At 45.1% G+C, this 14,202-nt stretch overlaps 1 protein-coding gene across 2 annotated transcripts in view; it reads right to left on the bottom strand.

The window, feature by feature from the left end:
• Positions 1-4,666: 4,666 nt before the first annotated feature.
• Positions 4,667-14,202, bottom strand: part of Sh3pxd2b (SH3 and PX domains 2B) — a 109,015-nt gene continuing 99,479 nt past the window's right edge. For both annotated transcript variants that reach the window (XM_087194832.1, XM_004836378.4), the window contains one exon: positions 4,667-6,576. In XM_087194832.1, the coding sequence (XP_087050958.1) occupies positions 5,038-6,576 (1,539 nt within the window). In that variant the 3' untranslated portion in view covers positions 4,667-5,037. The remainder of the gene's footprint in view (positions 6,577-14,202) is intronic.

The raw sequence follows: 14,202 nt of genomic DNA, 5'->3' as shown, positions 1-14,202 counted from the left end.
CTAATGGTAGAGTATATATTCTCTACATGCTACGGTTAGTTGTTCATCAACCCCCACCCCCACATTTATACTCATGTTTTGTGTTAAAAGGAATCAAAAGGCATCACCAGAATCTGTCATTTTTCCAAGAGGGTGTGAGAAGTGCCGAGATATCCAGGGATCCCCAGCGTCATCCTTTGAGCAGATACCAGCTAGTGGGACAGTGCTGTCCAGAGCCCACTGTTCCTGAAGGGATGTAAGAAGTGGCCAAGTTACTTGATAGCTCCCTGAAGCAGGAAATGTGGCCTGCAGGTAAGGTGACCAGAGTTATCATCACTCCTCCAAGTGGAAGGAGTTATTAATAATTACTGGGCACAAAGGCATGAACAGGTATACATGGGTAAACTCTGGACACCTTTGTTGCATTAGAATTGCTTATTGCTGTATAAGCCTGCTGGGGGCACCTTCTGTTTTAATGTATCAGAGAAGTGAAAGTGAAGGCCACTGTGTCTGGTCTTTTCAAGGACAAAAAAGCTTAAGCCCCTCATCTCTGGAGCTCAAAAGGCTTCCTTTGGAGTAGAGGACAGACAGGGAGAGGAAGACAGAATGTTGAAGTGTGATGAAGGGCCTGATCCCTTGGCAGCATAGCACCAGACATCCCCCCACGGGGCTGGACAGTCAGTCTGTGGAAAGGATGCTCACAAGGTGGCCCAACAGGTGAGGAGCAGGGAAGCCCTTCCTTGCCCCCATTTAAACTCTGAAGCTCTGCTTGGGACCCTCAACAGAGGTCAGTCTAGCTCTTTACCCAAGTGAAGAACAATTCCTCCAAGACAGTCCAAGGCAGGTACAGGCCTCAGTGCTAGCCAATTTCCCATTCACTGAGGCCACAGAGTCCTCTGACACCAAGTAATCTTTGGCTTATGTATGGTATGGCCGTCCACAGTTCACACAAAAGCACTGAAGGATGGGCTTGGACAACTAGTAAGGGGGCCAACATCACCACACAGACTTCAGGTTGTTAGGTGTCCACTGTCACAGTCCAAAGAGAAGGGCTAGGCCTTCCATAGGGCAGCCTACTCTGACACTTAAGAGATTTGGCACACGGGTGGGGATTTAGCTTAGTGGCACTATGCCTGCCTCACAAACGCAAGGTCCAGAGTTCGATCCCCGATAAAAAAAAAGAGAAAGAGAGAGACTTGGCACAGTGAAAGGATGGGGAACCAAGCTATGAAGTGTTTTGTTTTTCTCAGCGCTGGGGATCCAACTCAGGGCCTCAGCTAGATAAACACTACCACTGAGCAACACTCCCAGCCTGTTCTCAGTGATGTCAAGTTGCCAGCTATTTGAAGGAAGGAGCGATTTCTGCTTTGTCCCTCATTACTGGGTACTTGGTAATGATTACTAGGCCACTAAATTCAGTCTAAGGACCTTCCTAAGTCCTGAGGAGATCTGGCACCTGTCCTTTAACGTGGCATGTGTACTTTGCCATTTCCACCTGGTACTGAAACTTCCAATGCACTCAAAGAATCGTCTAAGGCCAAAGACTGCCGTACAAATCAATTCTATGGAGCAGCCTTATGGCAGAGGCCTAAAATGACTACTGAAAGCTGAGCATGGGCTCTAGAATTTCAATGACAAACACCTACCAAATGGGAAAGAATGATTCTAAGCAAACAATTTGAGAAAAGGCCTATTTTATCAAGTGCTGGTCCTTACATTCAGATATCCTAAATATCTGGTGGCTCTATAACATGCTGTACATTTGTCTGTAGATGTAAGATAAAGTAGTCATCACAAGGTAGTGAGCAGAGGTGAGGACAGAAAAAGCCACCTCCACCCCTGGCCACTCTTTGGGCTGGCATTTGGTTTGTGACCTACTGAAAAGTCTGACCAAGGGACAGAGGGTGACACCTCAATTTACTCCATTCCCTGCAAATCCTATGCACATTGCACTGCTGATGGTGGCAGAATATAATGGACACAAGGGAGAAAACCCCCTGGATTTGAGTCCCAGTGTGGCCACTATCTGGATGAAGATAGGTCTGTGACTTCACTCACTCCATCTTCATTTCTTACTACACATCAGCTTCAATCCTATTCACCCCATAAGGCTGTCAAGAGGATTAAAGAGGGAGCATGTTCAAGCTCCAGTGACCTGCCTGGAGCTTGGTATGGACATTGCTATAATGGCCCGGGACCTTTTCTATGGCCCTGGCTCCAGGGAGTTTTGCTGATGCTCCATCAATTGGTCCCTGACTAGTAGCCACGGTTCTGATGTTGTAAACTTAAGTCCCTAGGCAAGGACAGCTAGGAGAGTCACTGGCCATCGAGACCTAGTACTTGCAGTTGTCTGGTGGGGAGTATCCACCACTGTGGCGGATAGTCCTAAGGCCATCAATGTGACTGGAGGAAAGAGCAGTGAACAAGAAGGAATGCGGCTTCTGTATCTGTAGTTCACATTAGCATAGTTCTAATAGTAGCAGAAAAACCAAATACTTTTCCACTTGCAGGGAAAAGTCTGCCCACAGGAAGTCAGCGGAGGTCCATTCCCACCTGGCTGACCTGGTGGAAGGAGGTGAGGTGAAAGATGCACCTTCAGCAGTGTTGGCAGACACAACTCACAGCTCGTGACACCAGGATGGAGTCATCACACCCTGGTCTGCCCAGCACCACCATATAGTAGGTGTGCACACAATACTTTAAACGTCACTGAAAGCCCAAATCAAATCACACACACACACACACACACACACACACACACACACACACACACACACCACTCAAGTAGTTTTGTCTCTTGAAAGTTAATCAAACCCTGCAAAACAGCTTCATAAAGGTTAAGCCAAAGTGGGTCAAAAATTGAGGAAAACCATGCTATGGGGACTCCTTCCAAGTAGGGGGATCTTGAAGAGTTGGGTATACCCCTCTCTCAGGCTCTCTCTCCCCAACTGCCACCTTTCCCCAAGGTCCTGGGCACAGGTCAAGGGGCAAGAGACTTTGCAAGAAACACCTCAGGCTTATCCTAAATTCCCTGGGGCGTAGTCCATATAGGCTAAGCAAAGGAAGGTACTAATGCTACACTGGACCAGAGGAACCTTCTTCTGTGGAAGTAGCCAGAGCCTGTGTGGCATATGGTAGGGACTGGGGCAGGGGGTGCAGAAGAGAGCTTTTTGCACAAAATCTTTGGCACTGCATGGATGCAAGCAACCCCAGGTAAACTGGCTTTGTGGTGCCAAAAGCATCGTGTCAGATGAAACGTTTTGAGTGGGAGATCCCTGAGGCAAGCAGGGCAGAGTAGGATGTGGCTCCCTCCTTTTCTGCAGGATCAGTGGGATGAAGGGCTTCTAATCTCACCTCCTGGCAGCTGGTTCACAGGCCCGAGCTCTGGGCTGTGAGCTAGAACTCTGGGTTTTGATTCTAGCTCTTCAGATCTCACTTAACCAGATCTGCCAAAAGGGTAGAAGTGCTGCCCTAGGTGCTCCCAGGGAGAGTGCACACAGAGACAACTACCCTAGATATGCCAGGAAGCAGCAGGAAGCTGAACGAAGCAGGGAGGTACTGGTGGAGTCTGCTTAGCTCTCTTGGGTGCCTGTCTCCTTTCTGGGATACGGCTTGGTATGTTTAGTTTGGTAAAGACCCAGTTGCTGGTCCTAGAGCCAACAGAGCCCTACCTCCTTGGGGACACCAGCATGGGTCAGGGAACAGGGCTCTGGGCTATCAGGATCCTGGGGCATCCCTTGCCCTGGAGAAGCAGTTGTTGAGGGTCCAAGGCAGACCTCAATATATGCCACAGGGGTTGAAAGGGAAGGTAGTGTGGGAGCAGCCACAAGTGGCTCCTTGTTCACCCAGGGAAGCTTCATGGCCATCTGCTCCTGGTACCCAGACAGCTTCCAACTCTTCCCTGAGAGTTTGCCTCTTACAGGGGCAAGGGCACAGGTATTCAAATCTTCTTTCCTCCTCTTCCAAGCTAGTGTCCCCTTAGGTGCATGGAGCCCAAGTCTCCTCATTGATAAAGTGGGTACAATATAAAAAGATGAGTTGTGAGGGTTAAAATACAAATGCAAACTGCCAAGTACACTGTTTGGCACCTACTAACTACTCAGCCAAGGGGCGTCCATGTGGGGTGTGCCTTGTGAATGGTCTCTGATCCAAACAGACTTGGAGACTCTTGTGCTGGGTAGACAAGAATGAAATGGCCCAAACAAGGGTATGAACTCTCATTTAGAAGCCCTGGAGGGACTGCAGCTTGCATCAGGGAAATGTAGAACCACCCCTTCAGAAGCAGTCATAGTCTCAAAGCAGAAGATGGTAGGCAGGATGGCCAAGTGGACTTCCAGCCCATTCCTGGGGTAGCTGCATTCAGTTGAGCCTCAGAAGCTGGAGGACCGGAGGCCTTGGGGAAGAGCACACTTTCCTGGGGACTGGCAACAGAACTGAGTTCTACAGGACCCTGTTCTTGCCCAACAAGGCATTTTGAAAACAGCGAATAAAGCCACTGGCTTTTAGACATATGAAGGAATTAGATCAAGTTGTTGTGGACTGGCAGGGCTGCCCCTTACCATGCCTTGTCCAAGCAACGAGAGACCCCGTCTGGAGTTTCTCCAGTAGACAGGTCTAGTCCTGGAGGCCTGGCCGAAGTGTCATTGTCCTGCTGGTGGGTAGCAATGCCACTGGCCAGAAAGAGGAGTTTTCTTTTTTTTTTTTTTTTTTTGGTACCAGGGATCGAACTCAGGTCCTTGTGCTTGCAAGGCAAGCAACGAAACCATTGAGCTAAATCCCTGGCCCAAGAGGAGTTTTCTTAAGGAAGAGATGCTGATATGGATTTCTATTTGGCAAGGGCTGTGGTTTTGGAGCTCCAGGAATTCTGTGATGGGAGGCTTAGACCCCAGGGCTCCTGATATCTTAGCCACTCACTCTCCACTCAAGGAGGGAAGAAAATAGCACTCCAGTAGCTTCCTTTTTTGAAACTGCATGGAAACTGATAAATTAGGATGCACATTAAATACACAGGGAAAGCTAGCAGGGATCAGCAGGACCTCCTGGCAGGAAGGCAGGAGGCTATGGCTTCTTTCTGAGATAGTTGGAAGGAATCCAGCCTTCCCATGAAGGGGCCCCGCTAAGGACCTGGCAGAACCACCAGCCGCTGGTATTCTTTTCCCGGACTTCAAATACCGTCCCTTCCTGGAAGCTGCTCGTATCTTCATCTCCTTCAAAATTGGCTACAGCCACATACAAAGAGTCTTTTGGGCCATCGGCATTGGGGAAGGAGCTTGTGGTTGCTTTCTCCCTGTTTTCTCCCATCTTGCCGGCTACCCGTGGCCCTAGCCCACCTTTGCCTTGCACGTCATCTTGGCCCCTAGAAGAGTTGGAGAGAAAAGGTTTGGCTTTGGGAGGGACGAGGAGGGCACGGCCTGGGGCAGGAACTACCCTGATTTCACCGGCTTCATGTGGTGGCCCTCTGATCTCTGGGAGGGGCCTGGATGATGAGGTTTTCTTAGGGGGCGGTGGTCTTCGAGGTGGGACCACAGGTCTCTGATGGGTACAGTCTTGGAGAGGGACGGGTACACTTTTAGGTCCAGCCTCTGTGGCCTTGGCTGCCTTTGGAGGAGGTCTACTGGATGTTTCCTTTGGGCTGAGCCCATCCTGTCTGCCAGACCTGTCCTGGGCACGGCTAGGTCCCTCCCCTGGGAGGAAACTTCGGCTGAAGGCCATGTCTTGGCCTCCAACAGCCTGGTGGCCCTCCCCATCCAACAAGGATTTCTCTTGGGACTTGGCAGGCCTGAGCTTACTTCTGAGGTTGCAGATGTCCACTTGATCTTCGCCCTGAGGTGGCTCTGTCCGGGGAGATGGAGCTGGTTTTGGCCTAACTTGAGGTTTAGACTTCAAGAATGGATTCTGGGGAATGGCTTCTGGCTTATCCTCCAGTGGCTCAGTTTTGGATTTGGAGACGGGCCGGAGATTGGGCTTCTTCACTTCCTTTGCCAATACTTTGTGGGCACACTCCAGCCCCATGTCATTTTTGAGTTGGAACAATTTGCTTTTGTCAGGTTTGGGCTCGGGCCTCCTGTTATCCCGGGCAGGGGGTGCATGTTTACTTGGAATCATTGGCAAAATCATGCCAGGAGACTTGGTTGAAGAGCCCCGGAGCTGCTCCATCCTCTGCCGCTCCCTCTCCAGCAGCTCTCCTTCAGACTTGATGATAGATTCTTTCCTTGGGGGTAGGCTGGGCTTCTCTTCCAGGTCAGGGTCTGAGATCTCCTCATAGCCTGCTGATGCAGATGTGTCTGAAGATGCCTTCCTTAGGGCCTCCTTCCCACATTTCCAATCTTTGGACCACGGCATCCCTGAATCCATGGCACCATGAGGTGCACTGGGCAGGGGCCGAGAGGGACCCACAGTTTCACTGCCTATATTGTTCTCCATTGCTGCTGTGTCTCTGAGTCGGAGCTGAGTCACCTCGTGGGGCAGGGGAGCCAGAAAATTAGGTCTTGAGGCACTGCTGGTCTTCTTATACTTGTCAATGAAGGTTGCCGGAGCCCATCCCTCCTTATCGTCAATCTGAATGTACCACCAGCCACTCAAGTTCTTCTCGATCACCTGGGAGGGGGACAGAGGAAAACACTTAGCAGGGCTGGTGCCAGGGTCAGCTGCAGAGCACCAGGATGCTGGGCTCTAGGGCTCCCCACTTGCTGCCCGACTGGTCCTGGGCAAGCCACATGCCTCAGATTCCAACCACAGGGGGGGGGTGATGATAAGAACACACACTTGCAAGATTTTATTGATGACCACAAAAGTTAATGCATGCAAAAGCACTTGGTAAATATGATCTATTATTAAATTCAGGTGGAGGTCACTGAGAAAAGCAGGATGCACTGGACTGGCAGCACTTAGTGTATCCCATTGGACTCTATTCAGCATAGGGAGATCACCATCCTGTAACACTGGACAGCTCTGCTAACAAAGGGCACCCAAGGCATCACATCTACACAAGCCAGCACATCTACAACTTCAACAAAGTCATGTACATGAAAGAATGAAAAGAACACAATAATCAGTGTATATTTATCAATGAGGATTGGTTAAGCTTACACTCTATGCGAAGGACTGTGGCTGAAGCTCTGGATATTTATGTTCCTATCATGTCTTATGGGAGTTCTGTGTAGTAGAGAGGCCAAGAACTATGGTAAATGAAAGCAAATACAAGATCACAAGAATGAGGGATAAGAAAAGAGCCTGGGCTTTAAAACCAGAGACCTGAGTTTAAATCCAAGCTGTACTACTTACTAACTCTGCAACCTTGGGAAACTACCAAAACCATCTGGTTCGCAAACAGAAGCATTTGACAAAATTGTGTTTTTGTTTGCAAAACCTGGTTCAGGTGACAAACAGGACCGTTGCCATCTTTCCCACACAAACATAAATGTGGGCATTTTTTCCAAAATTGTAGAAGAAAGTAGGTTTGTGAACTGAGGCACCACTGCAATTTACCCCTTTCTGAGTCTCAAGTACTCCATGAAATAGCTAATGACATTGACCTCTCAGGATTTCTGAAGGTTATCAATTAAGTGAGGCACAGAAGAGGTGCCTGTATCGTCAACATCACCACCACCACCACCACCACCGTCAACGTCTACAAAACATGTCTTATAAGTAGTCCAGACAAGAAACAAGGTGTGCCCAGTAGCCCTACTGCTAGGATGCTGTGGTTCCATTCATAAATTCTGAAGACCAAGATGAAGTTGAAATGAGCCAGGAAGGAAACGTTGAGAAGGAAAAACGGAGCATATGGAATTTATTAAAAGAGGAAAATTTGATTAAGCCAAAAACTTTAGTTAGCAACTAATTGCTCCAATAAGTCCCTCAGGTCCCTACTGGCAGAGCCTCTGCTGAGATCATGGAACTGTAAAGGAAAGAAGTTTCAAAAATGGGTTGTACCTGTACTTCCTGGAAAGGAAAGTCAAGTATGTGAGCTTTTCACTCGATCAACTTTAGCAAAAATGCACGAGAAAATCCAGAAAGAAATAAGGGGACTGGTTCTGGTACAAGTATCAGTGGGTTCAGAGGGAGACTCCTTAACACCTCCAGAAAATGCCAGGGATTTATGCACTCCCTGTTGCCTGCTGTATCTGCCTGCACTTCAGCACACTGTTTGTGACATCCTGAGATGCCGTGGGAGACATCTGAACATTGAGCAAGGAACTGGTGGTGCTTATTGGCAAATGTTCAGTTTGCCAGCATGCTCAAACAATGATGTGTATTAGTAGAAGCTGCTGGATACTATCAAAGGCTTGTTGTTTTTTTTTGTGGTGCTGGGGATGGAACTTGAGTCTTTGCTTGCTAGGCAAGGGTTCTACTACTGAACTACACCTCCAGGCCCTCAAGGCTGTACTGTATAGGAATTTTTTTTTTTCCAGTACTGGGGAACTCAGGACCTTATGCTTTCGAGGCAGGCATGATGCTACTGAGCTAAATCCCCAGCCCTCAAGGCTGTAATTCTTTCCCCTCAGTACTAGGAATTGAACTGAGGGAGCACTGAGGTACATCTCCAGGTCTTTGTATTTATTATTTATTTTGAGACAGGATCACACTAAGTTGCCCAGGCTGGTCTCAAACTTGTGAACTTCCTGCCTCAGTTTCTTCAGCTGGTATTATAGGTATGTACTACTGTGCCTGTGATTGGATCTCTAAATTTGGGAGGTCTGATTTTTTAAACTTCTTTATAGATTCGAGATAGTAGACCTTTGTCTGAGGAACAGCAGGTGAAAATTTTTTCCCACATTGTGGATTGTCTCTTCACACTGCTGGTGGTTTCTCTTGCTGTGCAGAAACTTTTTAGAAAGAAAAGATCCCACTTGTTGATTGTTTGTGCTAATTCAAGGGCAACTGAGGTTTTGTTCATAAAATCTTTTCCTACACCAATGTCATCAAGAGTTCTTCCTAACCTCTCTTCCAGCTGGTTCAGCATTTCTGGGTTTTTGTGGGTTTTTTTGGTACCGGGGATTGAACTCAGGTCCTCGCACTTGCACAGCAGGCGGTGAAACCACTGAACTAAATCCCCAGCCCCTCAGCATTTCTGTTTTAATATGTAGATCTTTAATCCACTTCGATTTTATTTTAGTGCATGGTGAGATATATAGGTCTAGTTTTAATCTCTGGCAAGTTGAAACCCCATTTTTCCAGCACCATTTATTAAAGAGGCTATCTTTCCTCCAGTGAGGGTGTTTGGCTCCTTTGTCAAAGATGAGGTGGCTGAGTGTGTCTGGAGTTGTTTCTGCATCTTCTCATGTATTCCACTGGTCCTCGGGTCTGTTTCTTTGCCAGTACTATGCTTTTTTTTTTTTTTTTATCACAGTAGCTTTGTGGTATAATTTCAAGTTGGGGGTTGTGATACCCCCACCATGTCTCTGTTGCCTAGAATTGCTTTTGCTGTTCTAGGTCTCTTCTTGCTCCAAATGAATTTTTGGATTGTTTTCTCAATGTCCATGAAGTATGGTGCTGGAATTTCAATTGGGATTGCATCTACTGAATCTATATAGCAGTTCTGGAAGCTTGGCCATTTTCACTATGTTGATCCTTCCTACCAAGGACCAAGAGACATCTTTCCATTTTCTGACATTGTCTTCAATCTCTCTTTTCAGAGTACTATACTTTTCAGAGAAGAGGCCTTTGATTTCTTGTTAGGTTGATTCCTAGGAATTTCAGTTTTTTGGATGCTATTGTGAAAGGAATTCTTTGCCCTATTTCTCTGTCAGTGAGTCTGTTGTTTGAGTAGAGGAAAGCTATCGATTTTTGTGTGTTGACCTTGTATCCAGCTAGTTTACTGAATTTGGTTATTAAGTCTAGAAGACTTTTGGTGGACTTCTCGGGGTCTTCTATATAGAGAATCATGTCACCTGCAAATAATGACAATTTAACTTCATTTCCTATCTTTATTTCTTTTATTTCTCTTGTCTAATTGCCATGGCCAATGTTTCCAAAACTATATTGAACAGAAGTGGTGACAGTGGACATCCCTGTTTTGTTCCTGATTTTGGTGTGAAGGATTTCAGTTTTTGACCATTTAGTATGATAGTGGCTGTTGGTTTTTCATAGATAGCTTCTATCAGATTGAGGTAGAGACTGTCTATTCTAATTGTTTGTAGGGTTTTTATCATAAATGCATGTTGGATTTTGTCAAATGTTTTTTCTGCATCGATTGAGATGATCATATGGTTTTTGTCCTTGGCTCTATTGATATAGTATATTACATTCATTGATTTGTGCATGTTGAACCATCCCTACATCCCTGGGATGAATACCACTTGGTCAGGGTGTATGATCTTCTGGATGACCTTCTGCATTCTATTTGCCAGTATCTTATTAAGGATTTTTGCATCTATGTTCATTAGTGAGATTGGCCTAGAGTTCTCTTTTTCAGTTGGGTCTTACTCTGCTTTGGGGGATCAAGGTGATGCTTGTTTCCAGGAATGAATTTGGGAGTATTGCTTCCCTTTCAATTGCACTGAAGAGTTTAAACAATAGTGGCAGTAGTTCCTCTCTAAATGTCTTGTAGAATTTAGCAGTGAAGCCATCAGAACCTGGGCTTTTCTTAGTTAGTAAGTTTTTAATTCTGTTTTCAATTTCATTGATTGATATTGGATGTTGTTTAGAATTTTTAGGTCTTCTTAATTCAGCTTTGGTAATTCATATGTATCTAGGAATCTGTCCATTTCTTCTGTTTTCCATCTTATTGGCATATAGGTTCTCAAAGTAGGTATTGATGATCTTCTGGATTTCTGCTGGGTCCATTGTAATTTCAGCCTTTTCATTCCTAATTGCATGGATTTGGGCCTTTTCTTTCCTTTTTCTGATAAGGTTGGCTAAGGGTTTGTCAATTTTGCTTATTCTTTTGAAGAACCAACTCTTGGCTTCGTTGATTTTTTTGTATCGTTCTCTTGGCCTCCATTGCATTGATTTCTGTGCTGATCTTTATAATTTCCTCCCTTGTATAAGCTTTGGGTTTGTCTTACTCTTCTTTTTCTAGAAGCTTGAGGTTCAGCATCAGGTAGTTTAATTGGGCTCACTGTTTTCCTAATATGAGTATTCACTGCTATGAAATTCCCTTGTAAGATTGCTTTCATTGTGTCCCATAGATTCCGATATGTTGCACTGTCATTGTCATTTAATTGTAGGAACTGATTTCTTCTTTAATTTTCTCTGTAACCCACTGGTTATTCAGAACTGTGTTGTTCAATTTCCATGTGTTCATGAAATTCTTGTGGTTTCTTTTGCTATTGATCTCCAATTTCATCGCACTATGGTTAGAAAATATACAGGTGATAACTTCAATTCCTTTGCACTTAATCATGTTCTATGAGCGAGTATGTGGTCTCTTTTGGAGAACGACCCATGTGCAGCTGAAAAGAACATGTATTCTGATTTTGTGGGGTGGAACACTCTGTAAACATGTTAAGTTCATTTGGTCAAGAATTTGCTTGAGTTCTAGTATTTCATTGCTTATTTTTTGTCTAGTTGATCTATCTATTTGTGACAGTGGAGTATTGAGGTCCCCCCAACTAGTACTGTATTAGTGCCTACTTGATTTTTTTCATGTCCGTTAGTATTTGTTTTATATAGTTGGGCACACTAGTGTTTGGTGCATAGATATTTATGATTGTCATTTCTTCCTCTTGGATTGTTCCCTTTACAAGGATGTAGTGACCTTCTTTGTCTCTCTTAATCAGTGTTGGTTTGAAATCCACTTGATCTGCAAAGAGGATAGCTACTCCTGCTTTTTTTCGGGTTCCTATCACATGGAGTATTGTTTTCCACCCTTTAACTTTCAGTCTATGAGTTTCTTTTTGAATTGTGTTTCTTGTATGCAGCATATTGTTGGATCTTGCTTACTGACCCATTCTGTCAGTCTATTTCTTTTGATTGGTGAATTAACACTGTTATCATTGATGGTTATAACTGATATGTATTGACTTATCATTGTCATGACTTTTTCTGTTTGTTGGATTCTCTCCCTTTGCACTTAATTTGTCTCACCCAATGGATTCATTCTGCTGGACTTTCTGTGGTTGTGATCCTCATTGTCTTTTCCTAAGATTTTGTCTAAAAATTTTTGGAGTGCTGGTTTGGTATTCATGAAGTTCCTATGGTGCTCTTTGTCATGAAAGTATCTTATTTCTCCATCAATTTTGAAAGGTAGTTTTGCAGGATACATCAGTCTGGATTGGAGGCTGTTTTCCTTTAGGGCTTAAAATACATCACTCCAAGCTCTTCTTGCCTTGGGGATTTGCATTAAGTCTACTGTGATTCTGATGGGCATTCCTTTGTATGTGATTTGTTTTTTTTCTCTAACTGCTTGTAGAATTTTGTTCTTCTGTTGGGTTTCTAGAATCTTAACTATTATATGCCTATGTGTAGATTTTTTTTTGATCAAGGCTAGTTGGGAGTCCTATATGCCTCACTTATCTGTATGTCAAGTTCTGTTCCCCTGCTTGGGAAGTTTTCTGCCATCACTTCTGTGAACAGTTTTTTTATGTCATCTGCACTCTCTCCTCTTTCTTCATTGACTCCAATCAGTCTTATGTTATTCTTCTTTGCATAGTCCAGCAGCTGCTGGATTGATTTCTCGTGGTTCCTTACTATTTTAAAGAAATTTTTCTTTTCCTGGTCACTAATTGCAATCTTATCGTCTATATCTGAAATTCTGTCCTCACATTGGCTCATTCTGCTGTGTAGACTTTCAGTGGAGGTTTTCATCTCCTGGAAATCTGTTTGCATGTTTTATGGATTTGTGACCTATTTTGGGATTTCATCATGTTCCTCAGCTCCTCTCTAGATTAATCATGTCTTGCACTATGAGCACAATCTCTGCTGTTATCTGAGAAATTATTTCTGATTTCATTTTTTTCCAGGTCCTCTTTTGTTGCCAGTTCAGGGAGTCCAGGTGGTTGAGTATTAGATTGTTCCATCTCATTTCCCTTTGGGGTTGCTGTAGGTGATCTGGAAGTCTGGTTTTGAGACTTGTTTGTGTGTCTTCTCATTTCATTGTGTGTGGGGGTGTTGCTGGCACCCATGCAGCTCCTCTCCTTGGTGGTACAGTGGCCGCCCAGAAGGCTCCTCCTTGGCGCTAGCAGTGGCTCTGGTCCTTGGCACTGGGGGTCCTCTCCTTTCTGGTTTAATCCATCTACAACTTCTATGTACCATTAATGGGGTGATCTTCTTTCAACTTCAGACATGACATCCTGATGCCCATCAGCAGCACCATCTGGCTGTTCCTCAGGCAGCTCTGCTTCCTCATGCCTAATACCAACCTCATGGTCTTCTCCAAACCCTATTCTTACCAGTCTTGCTGAGATGACATCTTAAACATCCCTGACATTTTTATGTTAGGCACTGTCTTAGTTACTTTTCTCGTTGTTTAGACAAAATGCCTGACATCCGAAGTTAAAGGGGGAAAGGTTTATTTAGTTCACAGTTTGTACAGGGTTCAGGCAATAATTGGCAGTCTCCAAGGCATGGAGGCAGAAGGCAGAAGGCCAACAGTTCATGGCAGCAGAAGATAGGAAAATCAACAAGGGAACCTTAACAGCATTTTTCTGTCCCTTTTTTCTTATCCAGAATACCAGGATTAGGGCAGTGCCAAACCAATCAGTGTACTGGTTTAGCAATCATCACACACTCTAGATCCAGCCACCTCTGAAAAAGCCCTATACCATGAGGCTTTGGGGGGGACATCTAGACATAAACCATAACAGGCATTGAACAAGGGTATATAATGAATAATGATGCAGGGCATATTCTCCTATAACAGGTAAAGACTCAATTCAGAATTTCCCCAAATTCTCTCCCTATAGCCACCCACTCATGCAAATAATAGCAAAGTAAAAACACAAAAGGATTTTCTTTTCATGAAACATCAAGATGCATTAATGCCCTGGGCTGGGGATTTAGTTCAGTGGCAACACACCTGCCTTCCAAGTGCACAGTCCTGAGTTCTATTGCTGGTACCACCACACACACACAAAAAAAGCCTCAATGCCCCTGGAAGCAGAGTCAGAGGAGATCACATGGGCTCTGAGGACCCTGTGGCCAAAGAATGCCAAGCTAACCTTGGTGCCAAGTACAGGAAGCTCAGGCCAGATACAGTACGGGCTGGTGCCACTGGCAATCTAGAGGAAGGGGAGGGAAGGGGAGGGGAGGGAAGGAAGGAGGGAAGGAAAGAGGGAAGGT

The sequence above is a fragment of the Heterocephalus glaber genome, unplaced genomic scaffold (assembly GCF_053883595.1).
Source record: "Heterocephalus glaber isolate CG9 unplaced genomic scaffold, H.glaber_assembly_v1.0 deba00001606, whole genome shotgun sequence".
Taxonomy (NCBI): domain Eukaryota; kingdom Metazoa; phylum Chordata; class Mammalia; order Rodentia; family Bathyergidae; genus Heterocephalus; species Heterocephalus glaber.
The sequence above is the reverse complement of the archived record's forward strand: the minus strand, read 5'-3'. Positions and strand labels throughout refer to the sequence as shown.